We start from the raw sequence: 25,590 nt of genomic DNA, 5'->3' as shown, positions 1-25,590 counted from the left end.
ACATGATGTTTTTAAGAAGGTACTCTGCACAGGTACAAAGGACAGGGGACTCAGGAAGTTGGCGATGGGGCTGGGAGGTTTAAAGCTATGGCTTTGGTGAGCACCCAGGTGAGCAGAAGGAAGGCATTGTAAGTAGATTCTGCAGCATCAAGGATAATTCTCTAAAAGAGGCGGGTGTCTTCTTGATTGATTAAATTCTGAGGCTTTCAGAAGTTGAGTGCTACCAACAATATCTAAAGGAAAGAACCATGTGACAAAGCTAAGAAAGGTGAATGGCTGACATTAGGCTACATATGATGGTGGTGGTTGTAAAAAGACTTTGGTGGTATGCCTGGACAAGAAAGTAATCGATACACAGACCACATAACACCATTAAAACCAAAAAAACATTTGTTTCATTTAAAAAAGTATCGAGGACACATAAAACAAGGCAACATTTACTCCTTCTTCTCGTCTTCTGGCATGGCGTCTGTGGGGGGCTCCTCGACTGTAGCACTGTTGCTCTCCGAGCCAGTATTGCTATCACTGGTCCCTTCCTCTGCCATGCTGTCCACCCCCTCCTGCCCACTCTCCTTGTCCTCAGGGGTAGACGTGCCCTCTTCACCATTCTGTTGGCTCTCTGTTGTTTCTTCAAGGTGCGTCTCCTCTGTCTCCATGGGAATGCTCTCCTCGTCCTTCTCCTCGGCTTTGCTTGCGGCCTGCTCTTCCTTGGGGGCGACGCTGCCCTGACTGTGCTCGGCTTGCTCTGACTGTGCTCGGCTTGCTCTGCCGCCTCCTTCTCCCGCTCCTCCTGCCTCTTGCGGGCCTGTTCTTCTGCCTGTACAATTTCAGCTGCAATTTTTTCCATATCGACTTCTACCTTCAGGCCGCATAGCCTTTTAAGTTCATTGTTAAAGGAGTCTGTGCTTTCCAGGAATTTCCTCTTCTTTTCCTGATGTCGTTCCTCTATTTGAAGAAGTTCGGCTTCTAGTTTTCGCTGATGAACCATTAAAGACTGGACCTGCCGCTTGAGGACCTGCATTCTAGCTGTTGTGACAACTGAGCGCACGTCTGGCACCACACTCTCACTGAGGATTTCACTGATGAGGCGGTGGTTTCTCTGGAAACGGGCAGTGGCTGTATGCTTCATTGAAAAGCCATCGTCATAATCATCTGGATCCTCGGCAGGTTGAATGCTCATGTAGGGTTCTCCTTTCTCCATGCGAGACTGTCTCTGTCGACTTTCTTCCTCTAATGCAGCTTCGGCACGACTTTTTGCGTTGATGTATGCAAGATATGCAGGGGAATTATGATAGGCCTTCATAGATTCATTGTACTCTATCTTTTCTGCTTCGTATTCGTTTAAATATTCCTGTTTCTCTTCATCAGTGAGATCTCGCCACATGCCACCAATAATCTTGCCAATCTCCCACAGCTTTAGGTCAGGGTTGGAAGCCTTTACTTGGTCCCAGACCTTTCTGCTGTACCTCATGTAGGGCATCAGAGGCTTATCTGGTGGCTTTGGGGGCTTTGGAATCGTAATACCAGAGGATGCCATGACCCGGCTGTTGGTGCCCGGGTTCCCTCCCAGCCTGTAGTTGTTGTAGGCGAGATGACTGTATGGATTGTATCCCACAAACCCTGGTGTGCTGGGCATTTGTGTTGCAGGAGCTGGGGTGGGAGGTGGGGCATAAGATGGTCTTTAGAGGCGGGTGTCTTCTTGATTGATTAAATTCTGAGGCTTTCAGAAGTTGAGTGCTACCAACAATATCTAAAGGAAAGAACCATGTGACAAAGCTAAGAAAGGTGAATGGCTGACATTAGGCTACATATGATGGTGGTGGTTGTAAAAAGACTTTGGTGGTATGCCTGGACAAGAAAGTAATCGATACACAGACCACATAACACCATTAAAACCAAAAAAACATTTGTTTCATTTAAAAAAGTATCGAGGACACATAAAACAAGGCAACATTTACTCCTTCTTCTCGTCTTCTGGCATGGCGTCTGTGGGGGGCTCCTCGACTGTAGCACTGTTGCTCTCCGAGCCAGTATTGCTATCACTGGTCCCTTCCTCTGCCATGCTGTCCACCCCCTCCTGCCCACTCTCCTTGTCCTCAGGGGTAGACGTGCCCTCTTCACCATTCTGTTGGCTCTCTGTTGTTTCTTCAAGGTGCGTCTCCTCTGTCTCCATGGGAATGCTCTCCTCGTCCTTCTCCTCGGCTTTGCTTGCGGGTGGCTTTGGGGGCTTTGGAATCGTAATACCAGAGGATGCCATGACCCGGCTGTTGGTGCCCGGGTTCCCTCCCAGCCTGTAGTTGTTGTAGGCGAGATGACTGTATGGATTGTATCCCACAAACCCTGGTGTGCTGGGCATTTGTGTTGCAGGAGCTGGGGTGGGAGGTGGGGCATAAGATGTGACATTTGACATTTTGGAAGATTAAGTTCTCAGTTCCTTAAGAATGAATCTGAGACACCGCGGGCCAAGAGGGCGCCCACAGCTCCGGCTTCGCTTCCCTTTGTCCCGCGCTCGCCCCCTGTTTTTTTTTTTTTTTTTTTTTTAAAAAACAAAGCAGGTTATTAAAAAAAAATAAACATAACGATGGTGGGGCGTGGGGCATAAGATGGTCTTTTTGACATTTTGGAAGATTAAGTTCTCAGTTCCTTAAGAATGAATCTGAGACACCGCGGGCCGAGAGGGCGCCCACAGCTCCGGCTTCGCTTCCCTTTGTCCCGCGCTCGCCCCCTGTTTTTTTTTTTTTTTTTTTAAAAAACCAAGAAGCATGTTAATAAAAGATAACTGAACTGAAGCTGGTGTGACTATCAGAAGAGTACTGATGGGGAAAAGGGTCTCAAAACTAAGTGGGGACTGGGGAGATAGCTCAGTTGGTAAAGTGCTTGCTGCTCATATATGAGTACCTGACAATCCATGTAAAAATGCCAAATATAGTGGCAAGCACTTACAAATCCAGGAGATGCCTGGAGCTTGCTGGTCAGTCATCTAGTCATGAGTTCTAGGCCAAAGAGAGATACTGTCTTAAAGAAGGTGGACGGCACTCCTGAGGATGACACCTAAGGTTATCCTCTGGCCTCCATGTGTATCTGTGCACACACATACATTAAAAAAAAACCCAAAATGAACCCCTCCCCCAAATCCAACTTAAGGGGGAACAGTGGGAAAACAGAAAGGGGAGTGGACAACGATCAAAGTTCATTTCTGGATATTAGAGAATAAGTGTCTCGTGTCCGTCCGTGTTGTGTACCCCCTTGCCCCAGTACAGAGGTGAACTGAGCAATGCTAATAATGCCTTCCAGAGATAAAGTGTACTTCCCAGAGGCTCCTTTTCAGTCTTAATGAAAGACTGACCTACTTAGGGATTCCTTGTGCTCCATGTTAGCACAGGCCCAAAAGGACAGGTGACTGTCAATGCTGCCACGAAGAGTGTATGTTCTTCAAAGCCTTCTTTAGAATGTCCATTTGACAGCAATGCCCTCAGTCCTATCTCAGTCCACACATCATTAAACTTTCCGCATTTAAGAAGAGCTAATATACCTTCATAAGCTCTTCCCAAACCCAGTGTTTCCTAACTCATTGTGCAAAGTCAATATCATCCCAATACCAAAACCAGGTTGAACACACGAAGAAAATTATACGCTTATATCCCTTAGGGGATACAAATGCAAAAATCATTAATAAAATACTAGCAATCTAGCTTTTCTAACATATAAAATGTTACACACAATTACCAAGTACTTTTTATCCCAGAAATGCAAAATTACTTTAATGAAAGTCAATCACTGTAACATACCATATTAATAGCATCATTAGGTTTAGAAAAACCATGTGGCAAAATCCAACAGTCCTTCATGATAAAAGCACTCAGTGAACTAGAAATAGAAGGGATCTTCCTTAATGTGACAAAGTCACATGGTTACTGCCGAAACACTGAATGCTTTCCCACTAAGAATAAGAACAGGACATGTATGTCTGCTCTTTTAGCTTCCTACCCCATTCTACTGGAGGTTGTAGACAGGTAATTAGGTAAGAAAAAAAAAATCTCACTTAAGAGGAGGAGGTAAAGCTATCTGTTTGCAGATGACATTAAATGGCACATGGAATAATTCTTACTTCCCTCTTTACTTCATTATACCAGTGTTAAGATCTACTAACAGGCTGGAGATAACTCAGGATCTCTTAAGAGCACTGTCTGCTCTTGCAGAGGACCCAGATTCTGTTCCTAGCACCCACACAGTGGCTGACCACTGTTTGTTAACTCCAGCTCCAGGGGATTTGATACCTTCTTCTGGCCTCCATGGGCACCCTACATATGTGGTTCACTTACCTACATGCAGGCAAAACATATACATAAAATAACAAATAAAATCTTAAGAAATAATGTACTAATAATTACAATTATTAAGTGACTTCAGCAGTCACAGGAAAGCAGATCAATAAATAAAAGCCATTTGTCTCGTGAATGGTCTGAAAATAAAACTAAAATTTCATGTACAATAGCATCAAAAAATACACTTTAATAAAGAAGCGCAGGACACACACTGAGAGCTGTAAGGCATTGTTGAAAGAGATTAAAGTTCTATAGAAGTGGGAAGATATAAGATGCTTAAGGTTTAGGAGACAATATTGTTGTGATGGCAACACTCTTCAGAGTGAGCTACAGATATAACCCCTATCAAAATCCCAGCTTGCTTTCCATCAGAAACTGACATACTGATTCTAAAATTCATATGAAAATGTAAGGGACCCAGAATAGCAAAAAGAAATCTTGAGAAAAAACAAATGTGGAAGGTTTACACTTTCTGATTACAAAGGTTACGATCCAAAATGGTGCAGTAAGCCAGGCACAGTGGACATGGTTATAATCATAGCATCTGGGAGCAGGACATCCTAAGCTACCTAGTGAGTTCCAGGCCAGCCTTGGCTACGTGTGAATCTGTCACCAAACCAAACCAAATCAGACCTTATACCACTAGCATAATGATATGGTAGGTAGATCAATGAAACAGAAATTTCTGAATTCAGAAAAGAAACTCTCACATTTATAATCAACTGACATTGTGGTGATGCACATGAGTAATTATAACTACAGTAAGACCAATGAGCTATACAGGTTCATAAGGTGAATGTCACGATGTGTGAATATCTCAGAAATATGTTAAGTTTTTCTTTTCTAAAAGTCAGAGAACCACAAAGGATTTTGTTTTACGTTATTAAGTACCCTTGAATGGTCTATAGCCTTGGAAGATATTCTGGTTAAAAACAGGAGGAGTTAGAAAGGTATTTAATGAAGCTCATTCACACACTGGTCTATTCTGTTGGTAGCACAGAAGAACAAGGGAGAGCTGAGATCTATATCCACATAATATGAGAATTAGCAATCTAAGCAGAAAACACATGAGGCATGGTAAAGTAAACAAGTGATTTCTACATACACATACATGAAGTTGTCAACTTCGATTTTATTTTTAAGTAGTCACTTTTGGAGCCTGTCTGTACTTTAACTGTGAGGGTTCTAAGGATTTTGTTTTGTTTAGAAAAATCATTGAATTCATGTGATTCAAGACTATCACTCCATAGAGTTGTTAACAAGACGATTATTCTAAAGCTTGGTCATCCATTTATTCAGACTAGGTTGTTAATGTTTCTTTAGGGGGTGTTTTAAGAACAAATTCACACTCAAAGCATAATTACTAGACACAATTGAGAATATTTGGAAGAATGTGTTAAAAGCTGGTCTAAAAGTGTTGATGTGATTAATTTTTTTTCTTTTGCTTTCTATAGAGAACAGTTTAAAAGTGCTTTTAAACTAAAATGCTATGAAATTACAAAAACTCAAAAATTTTAAAGAAAAAAAAAATGCTATGAAGTTTCAATATCAGGGAGCTTCCTGCTCAAATCACAATGGTAACCTGCTTCTGCATCTTCAGCACTATAACCATCTTAATCTAAACCCTTCACCTTTCATTTGAGCCACTGAAACCAACTGCCTCACTCTTGTTCCCCTCAGGTCCAGTTGCCAGAGCAGGTGGAACAAAGTCTGCCTGAGACTTCTCTAAACCAGGACTTGGTCTCTGTTGGCCTCCTCTGCTCACAGATGCTCAGGGAACAGGCCAATTTCCTTCCTGCCTCAGGCTCTGAGCTCTCTATTCCCTGTTTCTAGAATGCTTTTTCTGTTCCTGCCTAACTGGCTTCTTAGGCTGATGTCACTTTTCAGAAGAATTCTGAAACTCCAGTGTCTGCCACATCCCAACTGCCAGCAGCAGTTCATGTGATTCCTGTCATTTGCCACCCAAACAAAGTTGTCCCCAAGGAGGACAGCACTATCAGCAGGCCTGGTTAAATACTGTTTTCCCAGTGCCTAAAAAAGGCCTGACTCCCTCAGAATGCACTAGTGAAAACTCTACTAGATTCTCCTAAATCACCAAAACCTGAACATTTTTCCAAGTCTACTGAAGTAGATTTCCAAAAATTCCTGTGCAGTTATCTTTTTGGGGGAACACAAACAAATGCCCGTTCACCTCAGATAGGGCACTGACAACAGGCCAAAGAAGTGATTTCACAAGCCTAGCTTAGTGATCTAGCGAGTTTCCTGATGTTATTTACAGGAGGAAAGGTGACAGTACAACAAAGCTGTATCCGAGGTTACAGGTGGCTTGATTAGCCTCCTCTCTCCAGCAACTGCTGTCATCTATTAACCTTGGGGAGGGGCTTTCTGACTCTTCCAAGTTTCACACCCTGAGTCTTAGACACTTTTTCTCCTTCTAGGAGGGAATGCCTCAATTTAGAGGAAAGAGCTACATAATACCAGCCCAAGAAAGTTCTCAGAGAAAACTGGCAAGTCCTATGACTGATTTGTATAGTTTCTATTAAGCCCTGAGTATGTATTAAACAAACATATACATCCTGCATTTAAAAAAAAAAAAAAAAAGATTCTGGTGGGGGTGGGGCTGGAGAGATGGCTCAGGGGGTAAGCGCACTGGCTGCTCGTGCAGAGGTCCTGGGTTTGATTTCTAGCAGCCACATGGTGGCTAACAGTTGTCCGTAACTCCAGTTCCAGGGGATCTGATACCATCTTTTGACCTCTGTAGCATTGCAGGACACGACCCTTACTTATACACATGCAGGCAATACACTCATACACATAAAATAAAAAATTAAAAAAAACATCTTTCTATAAAACACATTGCTACTTCAAGTCAAACTAAAAAAATTACTCTTCTGTAATTCTTTTTTCTCTTTTTTATTACCTTAAAAATTTAACATAAAAATTAACAGGTTTCATTGTGACAGTTAATTTGCATAATAGGCATTATTATACTTTGTTCTTATTTGCTTTACCCTTTTTTCCTATATTAGTAAGTGGGAACCCCAAAATGCTTTGGACTAATTAATAACATTATACTTACGCTGGGAGAAGCTTATATTTGTCCAAATCAATTTCTGGAAAAAATGTGTCACTTTCAAATTCCTGCATGATCCTCGTCACAAATAGTTTAAGATGGCCTGGCTGATTCATGGCTTCCTTTAAAACAAAACACAAGGTATCACTCTCTTTAATCTGTGTTCAAAGACAAAGAAACCATAAGATGTTTGTTTTAGTTCAGTTTGTTCTACATGTCTACTATTGTGCAAACAGTATGTATTTATACACATATATTTTAAGATTTATTTATTATTTTTTAAATTTTTATTTATTATTTTTATTTTATGTGTATGAGTGTTATGTCTGCATGTAGGTAAGTACACGTGTGTTGTGTAATGCCCTCAGAGGACAGAAAAGGCTGTCGGATCCCCTGGAACTGGAGTTACGAACAGTTGTTAGCTGCCATGTGGGTGCTGAGATTTGAACCCAGGTCTTCTGCAAGAACCGTCAGTGTACTTAACCACTGAACCATCTCTCCAGCCCCAAGATTTATTTTTATTATTTCAAAAATATGTATATATGTTTCTGTGTATGTGGCTATGTGTATGTGAGTACAGGTGTCCATGGAGGCCAGAAGAAGGGTGCTGGATACCTGAGAGCTAGAGTTACAGGTATGAGGTCCCTAACGTGGGTGTTAGGAACCAAGCTCAGGTACTCTGTAAGAGCAGTGTGTGCTCGTAACCATGGAACTGTATCTCTCCAGCCTTATAATTTGATAGATTTATAGACAAAATTGCCCTGGAAGAATTATCTCAAATTTTTAATAGAAAGGATGATTCTTAACTACAGATTCAAGAAAACAATAATTTTTGATCCTTAAACATGAATAAAGAAAAAAAATATTTACACATATATAGACATATATAAAATTCTTGGTTTTCTGTTTATTTTTATAAAATTCCAAACAGGACTATGGAACAAATTTTGTTTTTATTTTCAATATTTCAACTTACATTAAATCATTTAGTATCACTGCTGCTATCAAATAAATAGGGTTCTTATTTGTATAGCAAAATCAGCCAGACAATACTATACTAAAATGAGCATGGCTGGGGTCCAGTGTAACCTCATCATATGGTACATGAGGACAGGCCCAGATGCTCTACAACAGGAGAACCTATCACTTGCAGGCTTTACTTCCTAATTATCGATCAAATTATATAAGCGCATTTAATTACTTAGTGTTGCTGGTCATGGTGGCACACACCTTCAATAGCTCAGCACTTGGCAGGCAGAGACAGGCAGATCTCTGTGAGACGGAGGCCAGCCTGCTCTACACTGGGAGTTCTAGGCCAGTGGGGGATATATGGAGACACTGTATCAACAAACAACAAAAAACCCCAAATAAACAGGAGGGTACTTAGTGTTTCCAGAATTCATTTTCAAGTATATTACTGTATTACTAAAATGTCGATAAGTACTCAACCAACCAAATAACTAGTTTTCTGGAAGAAACTGATACTTGGATGAAAAAATAAATACGTTATTTTATAAGTGGAGAAAAGATGTCATAGAAAGAGGAATATGAGATAAAATGTTTATAAACTCATTTAGGAACCTACAATACCTTTTCTTTTGCAAATCATTTCAGTGTATATATGTTAACATATGCCTGAAAGGGTGGGAACTAATTTTCGTTCTCTTCATAAATGTTAATCTTTTCAAAGAATATCCTTTAAAAAATTTGAAGCTGGAAGTCATTTAGTATCATCAGGGAAAATGAGTATTTTCTCTTTCACACACTATTTTCCCGTAGGCTATGAAATCCTGTCACTTTTCTGCCCTCACATCACATGAAAATTGCTGAAGAAAAGCTTTCCACTTCTACCACATTCATAGACAATCAGCTTCCCCTATGCTGATTGCAATCCCATGCTTTTATCAGTAAGGTATTTATCCTGGGAGCAAAGGAACACAGCACATCTAGGGCACACGTGAGGAGTAGAAAATGTTGAGTACAAGCTCGATTCTCAAGAAGAAATTCAGAGTGATTTTTAAACTAGAAATACGTATTTTGAAATGAAATAAACCCATGTGGGAAGATGTTGGTCAAAGGACACATTTCAGTTATACAGGAAGAATAAGATCAAGGGATCTATCTATTGTTCAGCATGGGGACTATGATTAGGAACAATCTCTTGAAATCTGGTGAGAGTTGATTTTTAAGTGTTCTCACCATAATAAATAAATGAGGTAATGTTCATTAGCTCAATTTAACCATTCCAAAATGTATACATGTTACAAATCATGTTGTACACTATAAGATAACTGTTTGCCCATTTTAAAACAGATTAAAAAATAAAGCATTAAAGTAGAGGAGGGAAGTTTGGGAAGATGAAGGGTGTTCAGAGAAGGTAATGGTGGGGTAGATGTGATCCAAAGCACATCAGAGTGACAATGTCATAATGAGACCCATGACCCTATGCTAATAAAGCACATAAATAAAAACAGATGGGCACAGACCAAAATTTCTACACTTGCATTTTTATTTTGCCTAAGTGTCAAACAACTATTTACTGTGACAACATGTCTAACATGGTAGGAATAATGTGCTGTTTCCTACCCTTACGTTTAATGCTGTAAAGTTTCAGACACCAGGTTTCCCCAACTTCTCTTTAAATGGCAAGGCTGAAAGAAAGCAAGGAAGAAATTTCTTTTTATTTACAAATAACTTTACTTACCTTATAAACAGAACTGCCTCCGACTATCCAAACCATGTCTACTTTATTTGCTAATTCTGGTTGTTCAATAAGTTTTAAAGCATCATCCAGACTTTTGGCAAGAAAATGAGCTCCTGGTGGAGGGTCCCTGAAGTTAAAAAGAGAATTAATGGTTTTTGTAAGGCCTATCTACGCTAGTCAAATAATCTAAATAGGAAGCGGTCATTACAAGACAAATCATGAAAATGAATTCTTTCAACAGAAAGCACTTAACATTAGTATGACCTACAACAAACATCCACTCTACATTTTTTATGCATATGGTATAGATAAATCAAAACAAAAAAATATGTGATATTCATATGATAGAGGAAGAAAATCACAACAGTAGTTATCTCTCTGTGGAGGGGTAAGCATTAATTGGGAGAGAGAATGAAGGGACTTTCTGGGGCTTTGACAGGGCTTGAGTCACACAGGTATAATTCTCAAAATCTAACAAATGTACACTTAAAACTTGTGCAGCTCATTGTATGTAATATTTACTACAATAAAAATACACTAAAGAAATACTAGAAATACATTCCAGCTAATGATACTTATGACACATTTGGGAAAATATTCTATTACCTGTACTTTATTTTGAAATGTACATGCACACAATCAACTGGGTGGATGGGCATGATAAAACCAGCACAATAAAAAGTTAATAGTAGAATCAAGGTGGTGGGTATACAGCTATTTAATGAAAACTTCATTCTGTATGTTTGAAAATTTTCATAATATATTGGACTGAGAGATGTCTGAATGACTAGAAAAAAATTGGAGCAATGTTCAGGAGCAATGTGTGGTTACCCTTGGGGAAGGGGGATAGGACTTTCATATTCTGAACAGTAATGAGAGAAGTATTTGAAAAATGAGCTTGATATCAGTTATATAATTAATATCCAGAAGGGAAAAAGTTAAGTAATTTCACTGATTATATTGACTAGCCCAATCTATCTTAAATTTTAGAACTTTTTTTGTGTGGGGGGGGTAGGGAGGAGAACAGCAATTCCCCTTATAAATGAAGGAACACACACAACTAGGTTTTCAAGTAATTAGATACAGAACAGAATTATGATTCAATGTTAAGTTCTTAGTCTGGTGCTTTAAGAAGATTACATAACTGTCTTTGAATAAGTAGTTCAAACAATGATTAATCAAGGACCTACTGGGGATTATTAACGCTGCTGGTGCCACTCTCCCTCTCTTCCTAATACCTAGTTTGCTTTTTTCACTCTTTGTCACGTATAAGGGAATTAGGACAGTGTAAAGAATATACTTTGACTTAAGCTGGCAAAAGAAACCGAGGCCAGGGTGAGTTAAAGGAGCTGAGATGTTGCCAAAAGTTGTAAGGGCAGCTGTAAGGAGGATGTGGGTGTTCATGGAGAAAACTGGATCTAGAAGGAAAAGAGATTTGGAGTCAGGGAAGTCATCCAGTGAGTACACAGTCTATGATGACCGGAATAGTCATGGTGGTTTCAGGAACAGGAGGGCAAAGTCAGGACTGACGACAGGAGGTGAAGCAGAACAGAAGACAGCAACTAAGGGACTGCTGGGCAAAAACTTGAAAACAGGATCCCTAAAGCTAACAGTGATAGGATTTCCAGGGTGACAGAAATGGTTGGTGTGCTCAGCATGCTTGAGGCCTTGGGTTTGTTCCCTAGTACAGTGGGGTAGGGGTGGGGGAATTCAGCAATAAAGTCCTGGACTTAAGAGTGCTCAACTCAGAACTCAAGAGTAAGAGGAACCTGCTCGGCTTCACAGAGGATCCTCTTTACCAGTCTCTCCCAGAGAGGCCTGAAACTCTCCTCTCTCAAGGGATTAGAGTTTAAGTCACGGTCACTCACAGCATGTTGACAGAAAATTTAGTGCCTTCTAACAACCTTTGCATACCTGAATTTAGTTATTAATTTACCTTGTCTAAAGAGTGAACAAACTTAAGGGGCTGAGAGATGGCTCAGTGGTTAAGAGAACTGGATGCTCTTCCAGAGGATCCAGGTTTGATTCCCAGCACTCACATGGTGGCTAACAACCATCTGTAACTTCAGTTCCAGGGGATCTGACACCTTCTTCTGACCTCCACAGGCATTGCACGACATGGGTGCACTTACATACATGCAGGCAATACACTCATAAACATTAAATAAAAATAAAATATTAAAAAGAGTGAACTGAGTCTTTTAATTTAAAAACAAGTTAACTTTCTCCTGACTGCTCCATTAAACAGAGTATTGCTGTCTATCTGGTGCCCTGTGCTTTTCCAGGAACTTACAACTAACAGTAGATTTATTTGCTAGAAGACAAATGCCCCATTCAGGTTCATAGTTAGTTCTCCTCTTTATTTAAAGAAGGGCTCTTTTTCTATCTTTAGGGTCACTCTGGCTCTTCATTTCAGGACATTTTCTTGGTTATCACACAAACCTAGTAATTCTCAAAGCAAATTCAGAATCCAGTGCTGTTTACTGAACTATTTTCAGAATAAAATGAATCTTGCTTATTATTAAATAAAAGACATAGTTCTAAGTGGGGATGGTGGCGCATGCCTTTAGGAAATGAAAAAAAGAAATGGTTGATGTGGTCTTCAAAAAAAGGGGGCAATAATTGAATAATGACCTGAGAGAGGCTAAAGGGATCAGGTAGAAGACTCTTTCCTGGCCCTTTGCATTGAGTCTAGAAATGAAAACTGAGCAGATCAAGGGTTTATTTCAGATTTAAGTTAGAGCAAAGGTACTGGGGTAACATTTGTGCAAAATGTTGCTATTGAACATTTAGAAATGTTTCATAGGAAGGGCAAAAAGCTGAGTTCTCATCTGAGTTCATCAGCCTCTTCAGAGCACACATCCAAGAGAACAGTGAACAGTAGTGACCATTCTATACTGGGACTTAAATTTTGTCACACTAATCCAGATTGGATTTCCCAAACTGGTAGGTGGTAACACAGAATTCTGTTCTAAGTGTGCAGACAAGCTTGATATCATGTTTCTAATGGGAGTCTTTTGGATTTTGGAGGATTATTTCAAACAATATAAGAGATACACATTTAGTACAAGCAGCTACCTTTTATAAGTGAGGAAATAAGATGAGGGTTAAGTAGCAGGTGGCCACACAGCCTGGAAATGGTAGGTCTGGGAGCTGACTCCTGCACCCTGAGTTGAAGCTGGAGCTGCAAGATGTTACATATACAAGACTTTCAACTGGCAGCCCCTGGCAATGGTTACTTCAGATTGTGGGTCCCCAAGACATGAGGATGGTGGGGCCTGGATTAGGCCGAGTCCTCTGGCCTCCAGAAGCCTCATCTGATTACTCCACAATACCATTAAAAACCTTCTCTTTCTTCACTATATCTGATGTGAAAGAAAATGGCAGCAGGGTAGATGGAATTCTGGCCCACTTTCTTTGGGGACTATTGGGAAACTACTTAAAGACAAACAATAAAAACAAATCCAAAGCCAGAATGGCATTTTAAGCAAAAGTCAGAAATATTTTCAATTTAAGACCATTCATACCCAGCCTTTAAATATGTGATTCCCAACTATTAAAAAATGATTCAAGTATGATCCATCCTCATGAAAGAATACTAGGTAGCCACTGAGGATATTTATGTAAATTTATTTATTAATATATCAAGTAGGGAAAGGAGCAGGTTACAAAGGTGTCAGTGGAATGAACCTATTTTTACAATAGTTAGGGACCACTCATTCTGTGAAGACTCCTAAACTTCTAGTTTGCTGGATCCTATATGGTAGAGGCTGGGAAGAGAGATTTAAAATGTACAGTCCCCATACCCAAAAGAGTGTGATGATAATCAGAGAAAGGCTTCAGCAGTGGCCATAAAGTATGAGGGGGGGTAGACAAATTATTTGCAGAGGATGCTACTGGGGGTGGAGATACAGTGCATCATCTGTGGTGGGGCAATGAGGGAGCAGGTCTCCTTAGCAGAGTGTCAATGGAGGTAAAAACACACCCCAAAGCATGGAAGTAGCACACTACTATAGAAATTACTGTGGGTTATTATAAGTTTATTTAATACTTAAAAACTCAGGGGAAAGTTGAGGTTCAGAAAAACAGTAGTTTGTGGTGATGTTTATAACCTAAAGAGGAGGGCAAGAGAGCAAAGTTTCTAGTCATCCAGAATAAAGCTGCAGGCAGAAGGCAAGAGGTGATTTAGACAGGAGAGAATTTATGTCTTAGGATTCAAGGACTGAAGAACAAAGTGATTTGCTAAGGTGAACAAAATGAGATAATGAGCTTGTTCACTGTGATTCTTTTTATGTTAAAAGCCAAAAGATTTATGCAGTAAGAAGAAAAACCAAATTTGGTTTGCATAAATAAGGGAGCTTACGGATGCGAGGCAAGCTCTCTACCACTATGCTACCCTATCAGCTTCTAACATTAACATTCTGTAAGCAAATAATGTTTCCATAACATTATTTGGGGGACAGAAGTAAGAGCTAGCATCTGTGGAGTTCTATGTTGGGTCACTTTTTGCGAATGTGACAGAATACCTGAGGCAAATCAATTTAAGGGTGGAAAGATATGGTTTGGCACACTGTTTTAGTCTATAGATGGCTGGCTCCATTGTGTGGGTCTGAAATGAGGAAGAATCACAATGGCAGGGAATATGTGGTAGACCACAACTTACTTCATGGTGGGCAGGAAGCAGGTTCTTTCCACAGGGATGTCCTGAATGACCTACCTCCTTCAATTAGGCACCATTTCCTACTCCATTCAGCTATGAACTTATCAATCAATTCATTGATAAAGTTAGTTCAAGCCCCCATAAAGCCAATCATCCCTCAAAAGCCATTATCTTGCAACTAAGCTCTTAGCTCAGGAGCCTTCTGGAGACATTTCAGAACCTAAACCGTAACAGGTACCTTTTGTTTGTCAGATACCTTATATAGCAATTAAGAGGCAAGGTGTTTGAATTGGAGGTGAAGGCTTTAGGAAGAGGACATTTTCTTCACTAGAAAGAATATAGTAGACAGAACATAAAAAACCACTAAGCCATGACATTCAGATAGTTTTTATGAGACAATGGGCACTATGTTATCTCATGGAGGTAATTTTGGATTTCTTAAAGATGATGTCAAGCATACAGCATTGCAATGAAACTTCTTTATTTAATTTTTGGTTACCAAAAGCATTCACTCATTCATATACACCATTTTGTGTGTGTTTTTTGAGAAAGAGTCTTACTTCATAACCCAGTGGAGCTTCAAATTCACTCATAATCTTCCTGGTGAGCCCTTTTAAGTGCTAGGAGTATATGTGTGCTACCATGCCCGGTCTGACTAAGGCTGAAAAACTGCTTTATTGAGATACAAATCATACTCCAGGGCTCAGGATAGAGCTGAAAGCTAAAGCATTTGTATACATACTTGAGCCTCTGGGTGTGGTCCCCAAGACCACAAAACCAAAACAAATGGCCCTTCCAACAAATCATACATCATACAGTGCATCCTCCCAAGGCACATAAACCAGTGACTGTTAGTATATTCAGAGTTGTTCAGCCATCACTATCTCATACCTGTATAGCAGTCATGATCACCGTCCCTCCTCAGTTCTTTTAAAGTTAAAACTCTGACTGACTAGAAAGCTTTGCAGAAGTAGCCCCTCACTATACCTTATTAAGTAAATAGGTACTATACATATCTAGCATTTGTTAGTGACTTCTGGAGTTACCTTGAGGATCGTTGTTTTCCGGTATGGGGGAGGAGGCTAAAAAAGTTTAGTACCTTTAAAAGCCTGCATGAGAAATAGTGATTTGAGGGGTTCAGTTCCCAGCACTCATGTAGTGACCCACAACCTTCCATAACGCCAGTTCCAGAGGCTCTGATTCCCTCTCTGGCCTCCATTGACACTGCACATATGGGTGCACATACATACATGCAGAAAATACACTCATGCACATAAAAATAATTTAAAAAAAAATCAAATCCCAGCAAAAAAAAAAAAAGAGGGATTTCCATCTGCAGCAAAAAATACTCTCATGCACATAAAAATAATTTAAAAAAAAATCAAATCCCAGCAAAAAAAAAAAAAGAGTGATTTCCATCTGCAATGTCAATTCTTTCACACAGGCTCAGCAGGGGCTCAGAATATGCATCCAATTGACTAGCATGTAGAGAAGCCAGAGAAGGGAGAAAAAATGATCCCTAATAAAATCTTTTGCTAACTGATATTCCAACTTCACTAGGCTGGTTGATAATAAAGACTTTAAATTTTTTTTTCAGTCTTAAAAAAAGGCAAAACACACCAATAAATGTTATATATAAATATGTAAGAAGCAACCAAATCCAATTACATATACCACAGAGGGGTCATAAAGAAGAAATTAGACCCATCATTTGAAGAGAAATGCTGGCTCAACTGAGTATCTCCCCTCCTGAGACTTCTTTATATTTGGTTTAGCTCAAGTCGGACATAAACTTGAGTAGTATTCAAGAATATGTTATTAAAAAGTCTGTGGGAATGGCAATAGTCTGTGAATTCAGATTTTCCTAAGGAGAGTAATCTTCAGAATATCCTAGCAACCAGGACAAGAAACAGCATGAAGATGGAGGCAGATGGCAAGATGTACATCAATGTATCCCCTACCACCAGAGGCAATCAATGCAAATGTTCTGGTATTTTCTTCCAGTTTTTTAACCTATGCCATTGTAGGTGGGCTACGGGAAAAAAATCTGCATGAATCTCGATCTCTTCACATGTAGCTGTGAAAAGCGTTTTCCTTCTCAGGGTGAGCTAACTTGGCAGTGGCTACAGTTTCCCATCACTCAGATACTCCCATTTAGTAGGTGTGATGACATCTATAACTAGTTGACTTTAATCTGGGTGTGCCTGATTCCACCATGGAAAGGCCTTAAGAGCAGAGCTCTTTCCAGAAGCTGCAGTGTACTCCCTGGAGTGCTCTAACCTGCCCTCCCTCACGCTGTACAGACTTCTGGACTCACCTAATCATCCCTCGTAACTGTGAGAGTCAATTCCCTGCAGTGACACTCGTACACAGAAGTAGCTTCTACCATATCTGCTTCTCCAGTTGGACACTGAATAAACACATGGGAGCGACGATTAAAATCACTGTTCCCAAATAAGCAGTGCCCTAAGATGCTGCATTCTTTTTGTTGACTAGACATTAGTTTATGGAAGAATACTCAACATCTTGATCCTATACTTTCCCCTTAGATTTTAGTCAGATTATCTGCTGACCAAAACCAACCACCAACCAACCAACCAAAAAACAAAACTAAAATAAAACAAAATTCTCTAAGATTCAGGAATTTATTTTAGTAGGTTATTAAGACTAATAACAACAAAGTCATGGTCAAAGTCAAAACACTGGGCAAAACACTTCATGGTCAGTCTTACTAGCCTTTGTCCCCAAGTTCCTGGAGCATGTCTAGGCATGAAGAATTATTTACTCCAATGTTAGCTTGGAGGACAAGAAAAAACTTATCAGAAGTCAACTAGAGACACGTTTCTCTTGAAGATTCCTAGACCACTTTACTACTGTGACATATTTAACCTTCAGACACTGCATAAAGAACACAAAGTATTTGGGTGCTGTGTCTAAACAGAAATAATGGAATCAGACCATGACCAGTTACTACCCATCCTAAAATTCATTTTATTCCATTTACAGATGGGTCCAAAATGGGGATAACCACTTAATTTTGGAAAATCTCAAAACCTAAGTATTGAAGAAACTTGTAAATCTCTTACCATAGTGAGATTTAACATTAATTAGTTAAGGAGTAGGATTATGTTGTCACATGGTGAAAGTGCTTATTCATTTTCTATAGTCACCTTTGTGACATTAAGATATTCAGGTAGTATGTTAAGGGTCTAAGATGGATTAAATCTCTAGTCTCTTAAGAGGCAAATCCTGCGCTGCCAATTTGTTTAGACAATGATTCATACACTATGGGTTGGGGAAATAACAGTAGTAGAGTGTTTGCTGTGCAAATATGAGGACTTGAGTTTGATCTCCAGCACCCAGTAAAGACCCACACTTGGTGGCACACATTTATAATCCCATCAGTGAAAAGATGGTCACAGGAAAATTGCAGGGGTTTGCTGGTCAGCTAGCCTAGACTAATAGGTGAGCCCCAGGTCCCAGTGAGAGACCCTGTCTCAAGAAAACAACCTCTGGCCTTGCATGCATGCCCCACCCCCCAATACACATTCATTAATTGTTATTTTTATATTGCTTCATTCTGTCATGTAGTAATTTATACTCTAGGAAATGACACATAAATTTCTTGTGGTGAATTTATGCTACAGTACTTACTTGAGTTCTCTACTGAGAACAATATTAATTCTGTCCTTTAATGGTCGATTCTTCTCAGGAATGGAAAACCAGGTTTTCCTACCCATAATCACCAGATTCTGTTTACCTACAGAATCAAGCAGAAAGGGTATTTTTGAAACTGTACATATCTTCATAATCACATATATATGCAAGATACGATTGTCATAGTGACATCTAGTGGACATCTTTTACAAAAAATTAAGAAGAAACAGCCTACCAAAAATTCAGATTTAGCACTTATTACCTAAACACAGCATTAATTTTTCCTTTTGGTTCTATTTAATTTATATTTTTATTTTGGTTTTAATGAATTGCAACCATGCATAGTTTCAGGTCAAAGTGCTCAGGATGACTGGATTCTGTCATCTACTAGATAAATCATGGTAACCCTATATGCTTTCCTTAGCAATGAAATGGAAATAAGAAGTTTCCATTTCTATAGTTGAGAGGATTAAAGACTTAGAACAATGTTCACTATCTTAAAAATTACAGTTATCTGAGTTCTCAGTTATCTCAATGTTTCATCTTTATCAACTAAGGCTCAGGGAACATTGCAGAAGTGTGCAGAAAGAATGTAAGAATGGGTGGTTGGGGAAGGGGGTTGTGAAAAGCTCATTTCTGGACATGATATGGCTCACGCACACATCAACTCATTTTTACCTGTAACAGATCAAGCCAGGCAGAATTTCAACATGGATGGGAGCTTGACTCCCAAGCCCCCACCCATATTCAAGGAGCCATTGACAGTTGATGGCTGTTCATGCCCCAGTGGGTGCATGCATAGTCATGGATCTATGGGCATCACTAATTGGATTCTGAAGGTCATTATTAAATTAAAAAAAAAGACCATGAAGGAAGGGAAAAGGCATGGGGGGGTCGCCTATGGGGACTCGGAGGGAGGTACTATAAAAAATATGAGAAAAGTACTGTTACAAAAACTGTATGCATATAGCTACCGTTTTTTTTTTATTTACTTAGGAAAAAACCTTGAGAATCAGACATCTAGATCAAAGAAACATTAACAATTACCACATTATATTTAGGATTCTTTTAAATATTTTTTATTGCGTGTATGTATGCGTGTACAGACAGGCTAGGCCAGGGGCCGACCCATCTCATCCTCCTGTCTCTACATTCCCAGAGCTAGGATTACAGCTGTGTGCCACTGCCTTTGGCTTTTCATGTGGGTGCTGGGGACTTGAACTCAGGTCCCCTGTGCTTTACTGAGTCATCTCCTCAGCCCCAACATTTAGGATTCTTGGAAGTGGGCTGTGTTAAGATGGCTCTTGCCAACCTGTCTACCAATAGCAGACAGTGCCTTCTATCTGTCCTATTAACGTCAGCATCTTCACCTTTCTACTTCTGTTTCCCTATTCACTCTTTGTACAATGATAAGCAGTCTGTTTATTTTCCAAGTCAGTCACCCAGACTCTTCCAAACCGAAGACAGAGCGTTCATCTAGATGCCTTTAAACCTCCAAATAGGCATCGGTGAAAGTCAGAGAAGTGTTTACCTTCTACTGAAGAGGTTGTGGTCATTCTTTGGAAGTACTTGAATTCGTTCCTGCAAGTTAGAGAAACAAAACAGATAAACTAGGAACTCTGTCAAATCGGCTCAGACCCTAGTGCACCAACAACCCCAGCATGCATGTCCTGGTGGCGGTGCTGCCCAGAAGGGACTTTGCTCCGGGTCAGGGAGCCTCCGGGCAAAGGCCTCGCGGTGGGCGGTCCAGAGCCTACCCACCCCAGTCCCTTTCCGAAGCAAGGCTGCCCACCACGCCGTAGGAACAAGTCGGCTCGTGAGTCCCCAGCTCAGGTGGCCCACCGCCCTCAGAGTGCGCCCGCCTCGGAGCCCTGGAATCCGGCCCGCCAGGTACCTGAGCGGGGGCCAGGGCAGGTCCCCGTTCTTGCCGATGCCCATGTTCTGGGACACCGCGACGATGCAGTTTAGTGGACGAACCATCACAGCAGCACCTTTCAGCTCCCGGTCTGCTCCTAACACCGGACGGCCCGCGAATTCGGCGGGAAATTGCGTCCGCTCCGCCCCAAGTCCCATTTGTGCACCCGAGGTCCCGCCCCCACGTTCTGGTTGGGCCGCCAAGGCTCCGCCCCGCCTCTCGAGTCCCACTGGCTCAGCGTAACCTGCGGCCCTCGCGTCACCAGCCGAGGCCACGCCCCCATGTTCTAGTTGGCGGCCGAGATTCCACCCCGCCCCTCCGCGCAGAGGTCGCAGCCCGCGCGCGCGCAGGTGCTGGGAATCTGCGGCCACGCGCCCGCGAGCGTGCTATAGGTTGCGGATCTCCGCTCTGCGATGTCCCGCCCGAAGCCCTCGTCGGGCGGCCTCGCAGCTACTAGCTCAGCCCCAGGGAAGCAAGCCGTTCTGAGCCGGTTCTTCCAGTCTACCGGAAGCCTGAGGTCCACCGCTTCCCCCATGGGGCCCGCGGAGAAGGCAGAGGGCGGCTCCGCAGCGCCCCCAGCGTCCACCACCTCGCCTGGGCGTCCGCCTCCGGGGGTGGGTTCTGTCCCGGGCAGGGCGGGGCGTGTGAGTGGAGCGGCTGGAAGGGGGATGCTGTGTCTGAGAATCCGCCAATGGTAGGCAGGAAGACTGGAAGGGGCGAGCCCGAAGAGGAAGGTGGAAACCCTATGCTGGGTCTTTTCCTTAAGCCTTGCTGAAAGGCTTTATTACCCGATTAGGAGTAATAGGCTTGAGGTTAACGTGACTCCAGTTGGTAAGGGGAAATCTTGAAAGGGGAACTAATATTCTAAGGAATAACCAGGCCTTTAGGGCAAAGAATTCATCTTTAACATCTGTAGGTTTTGGTGAAGAGGAGCTTTATTTATTTACATATACTTGTTTGGGTGACTAAAAGAAAGCTGTCTTTAAGGCTCTAGTTTTTCAGAATGCAAAAGCCTTGTCCATATTTCAAACCACTGTGGCAGAACACCGTCCTATTGTGCAGCTGCCCAGTGACTGAAGTGTGCCATTCATTTGAGTGAATTCATCATTGGGTACCTCCTGTTGCTCGTAACCCATTAAGTAGTTACTTTTTTAAAAAAAAAAAAAAACAAAAACCAGTGGTAGCACCACAAGGGAAAGCCCAAGGGTGAGCCTTTCTTGGGTTCCCTGTTGTATTTCTCACACGTGGCTGGAGGCATGGCTCTGTTGGTCCTGCCCAGCAAGCTTGAGGCCCTGGGTTTTGTCTTTTCCCTCACTGGGGATGTAGAAGGTGATTGCTGACTCACTTTTAGCCATCTACCATACTTGAATGCAGGGATAGCAAGGCTATTTGAGAGGCTTGCTTCTTTGGTTTGTATTTCTTCCCTGTACTGATCACTTATCATCTTTTTTTTTTCTGAGGATGAACTACATTTTCATGAATGCCCCCAAGATTTTATTTTGCATCCACCATCAAGAGAATATTTAGCGAAGGATTTAAGTTTTTCTCAGATTGCCTGCCAACAAGTAATTTGTAAGTGTAAGGCATCTTTAATAGTGAACAGAAACCAACAGGAAATAGTTATAATGAACAGTTCAAACATGATACTGTTTATTATCTCCCTTTCCCCTCTAATTTTGCATTTGGTAAGAATTTTTTTTTATATTTTAGAGGCACTTTAACATATGTAAGTAGGATAATTCAGATTTTATAGTGTGAAATAGGCGAAGGTTGATAAGAGTGGAGAAAGGTGGAGGACTTAGCTCCAGTTAATTTCAGCAGGATATGAAGTGCTGAGGGAGACTTCATTGGCTAGTTTCTGTCTTGGATCTTTGGTGATGGCACAAACAGCCAACCTTTGGATAAACCTTTCCAGAGCTAAAATTGGATCATTCTGTGAAGGGTGAAAGGCAAGGAACTTAATGCCATTCCCAAGTAAGTTTAGATGACTTCAAGTACATCAAACCTCAGAATACAGGTAACATGCCATTTTTCAACCTTCCTCATAATAGGCTACAGGATTTAACAGGAAGAAGAGATCACTGCAGAATGATAGGCCCATTAAAAAGAAGGCAAAGAAAGGCCCTTCGCAGGAAGGAGAAAGTGCCCCAGGAATATCTGGCAGCCCTGGTAAGTGCTCAGAGCTGAGTCTTCTCTGCAGCCAAGGTTCATATATTCTTGGTTTCTCCAGAGGGCAGAGAAGGCTCTTGGAGAGTTGAGCCCTTTGTTCCTGGTGGAGAAAGATCCCTGCTGTGTCTAAGCAGGTATGTATGGTGGTAGGAATTAAACCTGGGCTCCTCTGTAAGAGTAGTATGTGCTCTTAAACATCTCCCCAGAATCTAGCTATAATTTTAATTTTGCTTATAAAAATGAAACTTCCTTTTTAAAAATATTTTGTTTATTTTGCCTCTCTCTCTGTCTCTCTGTCTCTGTCTCTGTCTTTCTCTCTCTCCCTCCCTCCTGTGTGTGTGTGTGTGTGTGTGTGTGTGTGTGAGAGAGAGAGAGAGAGAGAGAGAGAGAGAGAGAGAGAGGACACAGGAGCAGTTCTCTTCTACCATGTGAATTCTGGGTATTGGATTCAGGTCATCAGGCTTTGCAGCAAGTGCTGTTACCAACTCTCAGCCATCTCATTCTTGCATTCTTGTTATCCATCTCCAGGACTCTTTTTATCTTTCACTTCTGAAACTCTGTTCCCATGAAAGAATTCTTCATTCCCTATACCTCCTGCCCCTGGGAGCTAACAACCTACCTTCTGCTTTTATCATTTTGAGTACTCTGCATTCATTGCTTTTATTTCTGGCAACATTCCACTGTGCAGGTCCATCTTGTTATTTGGTTTTTGTTTTGATTTTATTTTTAATTATATGTATATGTGTGTCTGTGTGGGGTTGTTCTGGTGAATACAGTGCCTGTGAAGGCCAGAAGAGGGTGTTGGGTTCCCTGGAACTGGAGTTCCAGGCAACTTTGAGCTGAAGTTGGGTTCCCTAGAAGAACAGGAAGTGCTCTGAAGTGCTGAGCGATCTTTCCAGTCCCTCCACCTTAGTTCTTAACTCTTCTATTTACAAGTTCCTTTTTTTGTACCGGGATACACAGCAGAAGACTCAAGCAAACACATTATTTTAAAAATAAGTAAGGTCAAATATACATTGGAAAAGATATTCAAAAATAATTTTTTTTTTTTTTTTTTTTTAATTTGGTCTTTTTGAGACAGGGTCTCCCTATAGCCCCTGCTGTCCTGGAACTCACTATGTGGACCAGGCTGGCCTTGAACTCACAGAGATCAGCCTGCCTCTTGCCTCCCGAGTGCTGGGATTAAAGGCGTGTGCCACCACTCCCGGCTTCAAAAGTACATTTTTAAGAATAAGAGTAACCACACTAAGTTCAGCAAATTATATTTGGAAAAGTGAAAAATATAGAAGAATCACAATTTTTCTTCAAAAATTCATAGTCCTGGGCTGGGGATAGCTCAGATGGTAGAGTGCTTGCTTAGCATGCATGAAACCCTGGGGTTACATAAACCAGTTATACACACTTATAATCCCAACAGTCAGGAGGTACAGGCAAGAAGATCAGGAGTTCAAGGTTATTTTCAGTCACAAAGTGAGTTAAAAAAGAGTCTGGGCTTCATGAGCCCTTGTCCCCAAAATGCATCAGCCGACAAAAAATTCTTCATCATTGTTAACATATGTGATAATTAAGTTTTTTTTTGTTTTCTTGTTTTTGTTTTTATGATTGGTTGGTTTGATAATAGACTGCTGGTTTCCTTGTGTATTTTTCTTCCCTTTTGACTACTTTTAAAGATTTTCTTACTGATTTTTCTAACATTTGATTTTGCTAGGTCTTAGCCTAGTTTTAAAGTTAATTAAGTTTTTAATCTTGCTTGAAACTCATTCAAAACGTCTTGGATCTGTGAGTTTATTGCTGTCATCAACTTTAGAAAACTCTGTAGTCTGGTATTTTCTCATTTATTTTGTCTGTCCCTCTTCTGGGGTTTGTTAGACTACTTACTGTCACAGTCCCCCAAGTCTCTGAAGCACTTTCATTTGTTTTCAGTCTTGTTTGTCCTTGTGCTTCATTTTGGATAAATTTTGCTGTGGCGTTTTCCAATTCAGTGGTCTTTTCTTCACATATCTAATCTGTTGTAACTCTGTGGTTTGCTTCGGGTATTACACAGGTCCTTCTAGGCATTGCATTTTCTTGTTTTTTAAGCTCTCACATATCTGTGAATTATAGCTCACTAAAACTGTTAATAGAATTGTTCATGCTTTATTCTTCTTTTTGCCCATGTTCTCCTTTACCTTTCTGATTCTGTGGAGAATGTGTATAAAACATGGTGTCTTGTCTCAGGGTGTTCGTTGCATCATCTCTTGACCTCTTTAGCTCTACTGATTTTTTCAGTTTTTCACATCTAGAATTTAACTGATAGTATCTCGGATATTTTGAATTCTGTTTTGTCTCATACTGAGTTTTGTTTTTCTTTAGTATGTCACACATTGGCAAGCAGGTAAATTTCTTATGGTTCAGTTGGATGTTTTGAGGATTTTTTCTAAACCTTTGTGGGGGAAGTCTAGGATAGTCTTTACTTCAGTCCAGGGTTAATGCATCCTTAAGGCTTGAACTTTCTTGAATTGGAGAGGGTTGCCTAGTAACAGCAGAGCACCATAATGGAGTATTTCCACTGTGCCGAGACAAAGGATGCCAGCAGCACTAAGAACATAAGTACTTACAGAGTATGATAAAGTCTGAGGGGGTTTTGAGGTTTGAGGATTTTTCCCTTGACATCTCGGCTTCCCCTGGACAGCAGTCTTATCTTGCCTCTTTTTTTTTTTTTTTTTTTTTTTTAAGATTTATTTTTAAATCTTCATATATATATATATATATGTGTGTGTGTGTGTGTCTATGTGAGTATATGTACATATGTGTGTGAGTGCCCATGGAAGTCAGAAGAGGATATTAGATTCCCTGGAGCTGGAGTTTCAGGCAGTTGTGAGGCACTTGATGTGGGTGTAGGGAACTGAGCTTTACTTCCCCACAAGGGCAGCAAGTGCTGACCCATGTCTCTAGCTCCTCACATCTGTTTTTAACACTTTACTGTTCCCTAAGATTTTTACTTCACACCCAGTCTGGGAAAGTTTTTGTGTCCATAGGAGGGAAGTCTCTGTGTAACATGCACACTTACAGTATGCTTTTGAAGAATGGTCAGTTATTTTGAAAAGG

The 25,590-nt window shown here is 40.8% G+C and overlaps 3 protein-coding genes across 3 annotated transcripts in view; 1 reads left to right on the top strand and 2 right to left on the bottom strand.

The window, feature by feature from the left end:
* Dhfr (dihydrofolate reductase) overlaps nucleotides 1-20,517 on the bottom strand; it is a 26,033-nt gene extending 5,516 nt beyond the window's left edge. Inside the window, exons 1-5 of the mRNA XM_008853319.3 lie at nucleotides 20,314-20,517; nucleotides 19,951-20,000; nucleotides 18,417-18,522; nucleotides 10,103-10,229; nucleotides 7,405-7,520 (exon numbers count right to left, since the gene is read on the bottom strand). Coding sequence (XP_008851541.1) covers nucleotides 7,405-7,520; nucleotides 10,103-10,229; nucleotides 18,417-18,522; nucleotides 19,951-20,000; nucleotides 20,314-20,492 — 578 coding nt within the window. The 5' untranslated portion in view covers nucleotides 20,493-20,517. The remainder of the gene's footprint in view (nucleotides 1-7,404; nucleotides 7,521-10,102; nucleotides 10,230-18,416; nucleotides 18,523-19,950; nucleotides 20,001-20,313) is intronic.
* Nucleotides 365-2,711, bottom strand: LOC103750271 (SWI/SNF-related matrix-associated actin-dependent regulator of chromatin subfamily E member 1-like). The gene is given in 3 exon segments (XM_017803251.2): nucleotides 365-740; nucleotides 743-1,677; nucleotides 2,607-2,711. Coding segments are annotated over 3 exon segments (1,251 nt in total). The 5' UTR covers nucleotides 2,620-2,711; the 3' UTR covers nucleotides 365-437.
* A 9-nt stretch (nucleotides 20,518-20,526) lies between the features above and the next one.
* Nucleotides 20,527-25,590, top strand: part of Msh3 (mutS homolog 3) — a 228,423-nt gene continuing 223,359 nt past the window's right edge. Inside the window, exons 1-2 of the mRNA XM_008853317.3 lie at nucleotides 20,527-20,948; nucleotides 22,386-22,503. Of these exons, the coding sequence (XP_008851539.1) occupies nucleotides 20,748-20,948; nucleotides 22,386-22,503 (319 nt within the window). The 5' untranslated portion in view covers nucleotides 20,527-20,747. The remainder of the gene's footprint in view (nucleotides 20,949-22,385; nucleotides 22,504-25,590) is intronic.

This window comes from Nannospalax galili, unplaced genomic scaffold (assembly GCF_000622305.1).
Source record: "Nannospalax galili isolate Female #2095 unplaced genomic scaffold, S.galili_v1.0 scaffold45, whole genome shotgun sequence".
Taxonomy (NCBI): Eukaryota; Metazoa; Chordata; class Mammalia; order Rodentia; family Spalacidae; genus Nannospalax; species Nannospalax galili.
The sequence above is the reverse complement of the archived record's forward strand: the minus strand, read 5'-3'. Positions and strand labels throughout refer to the sequence as shown.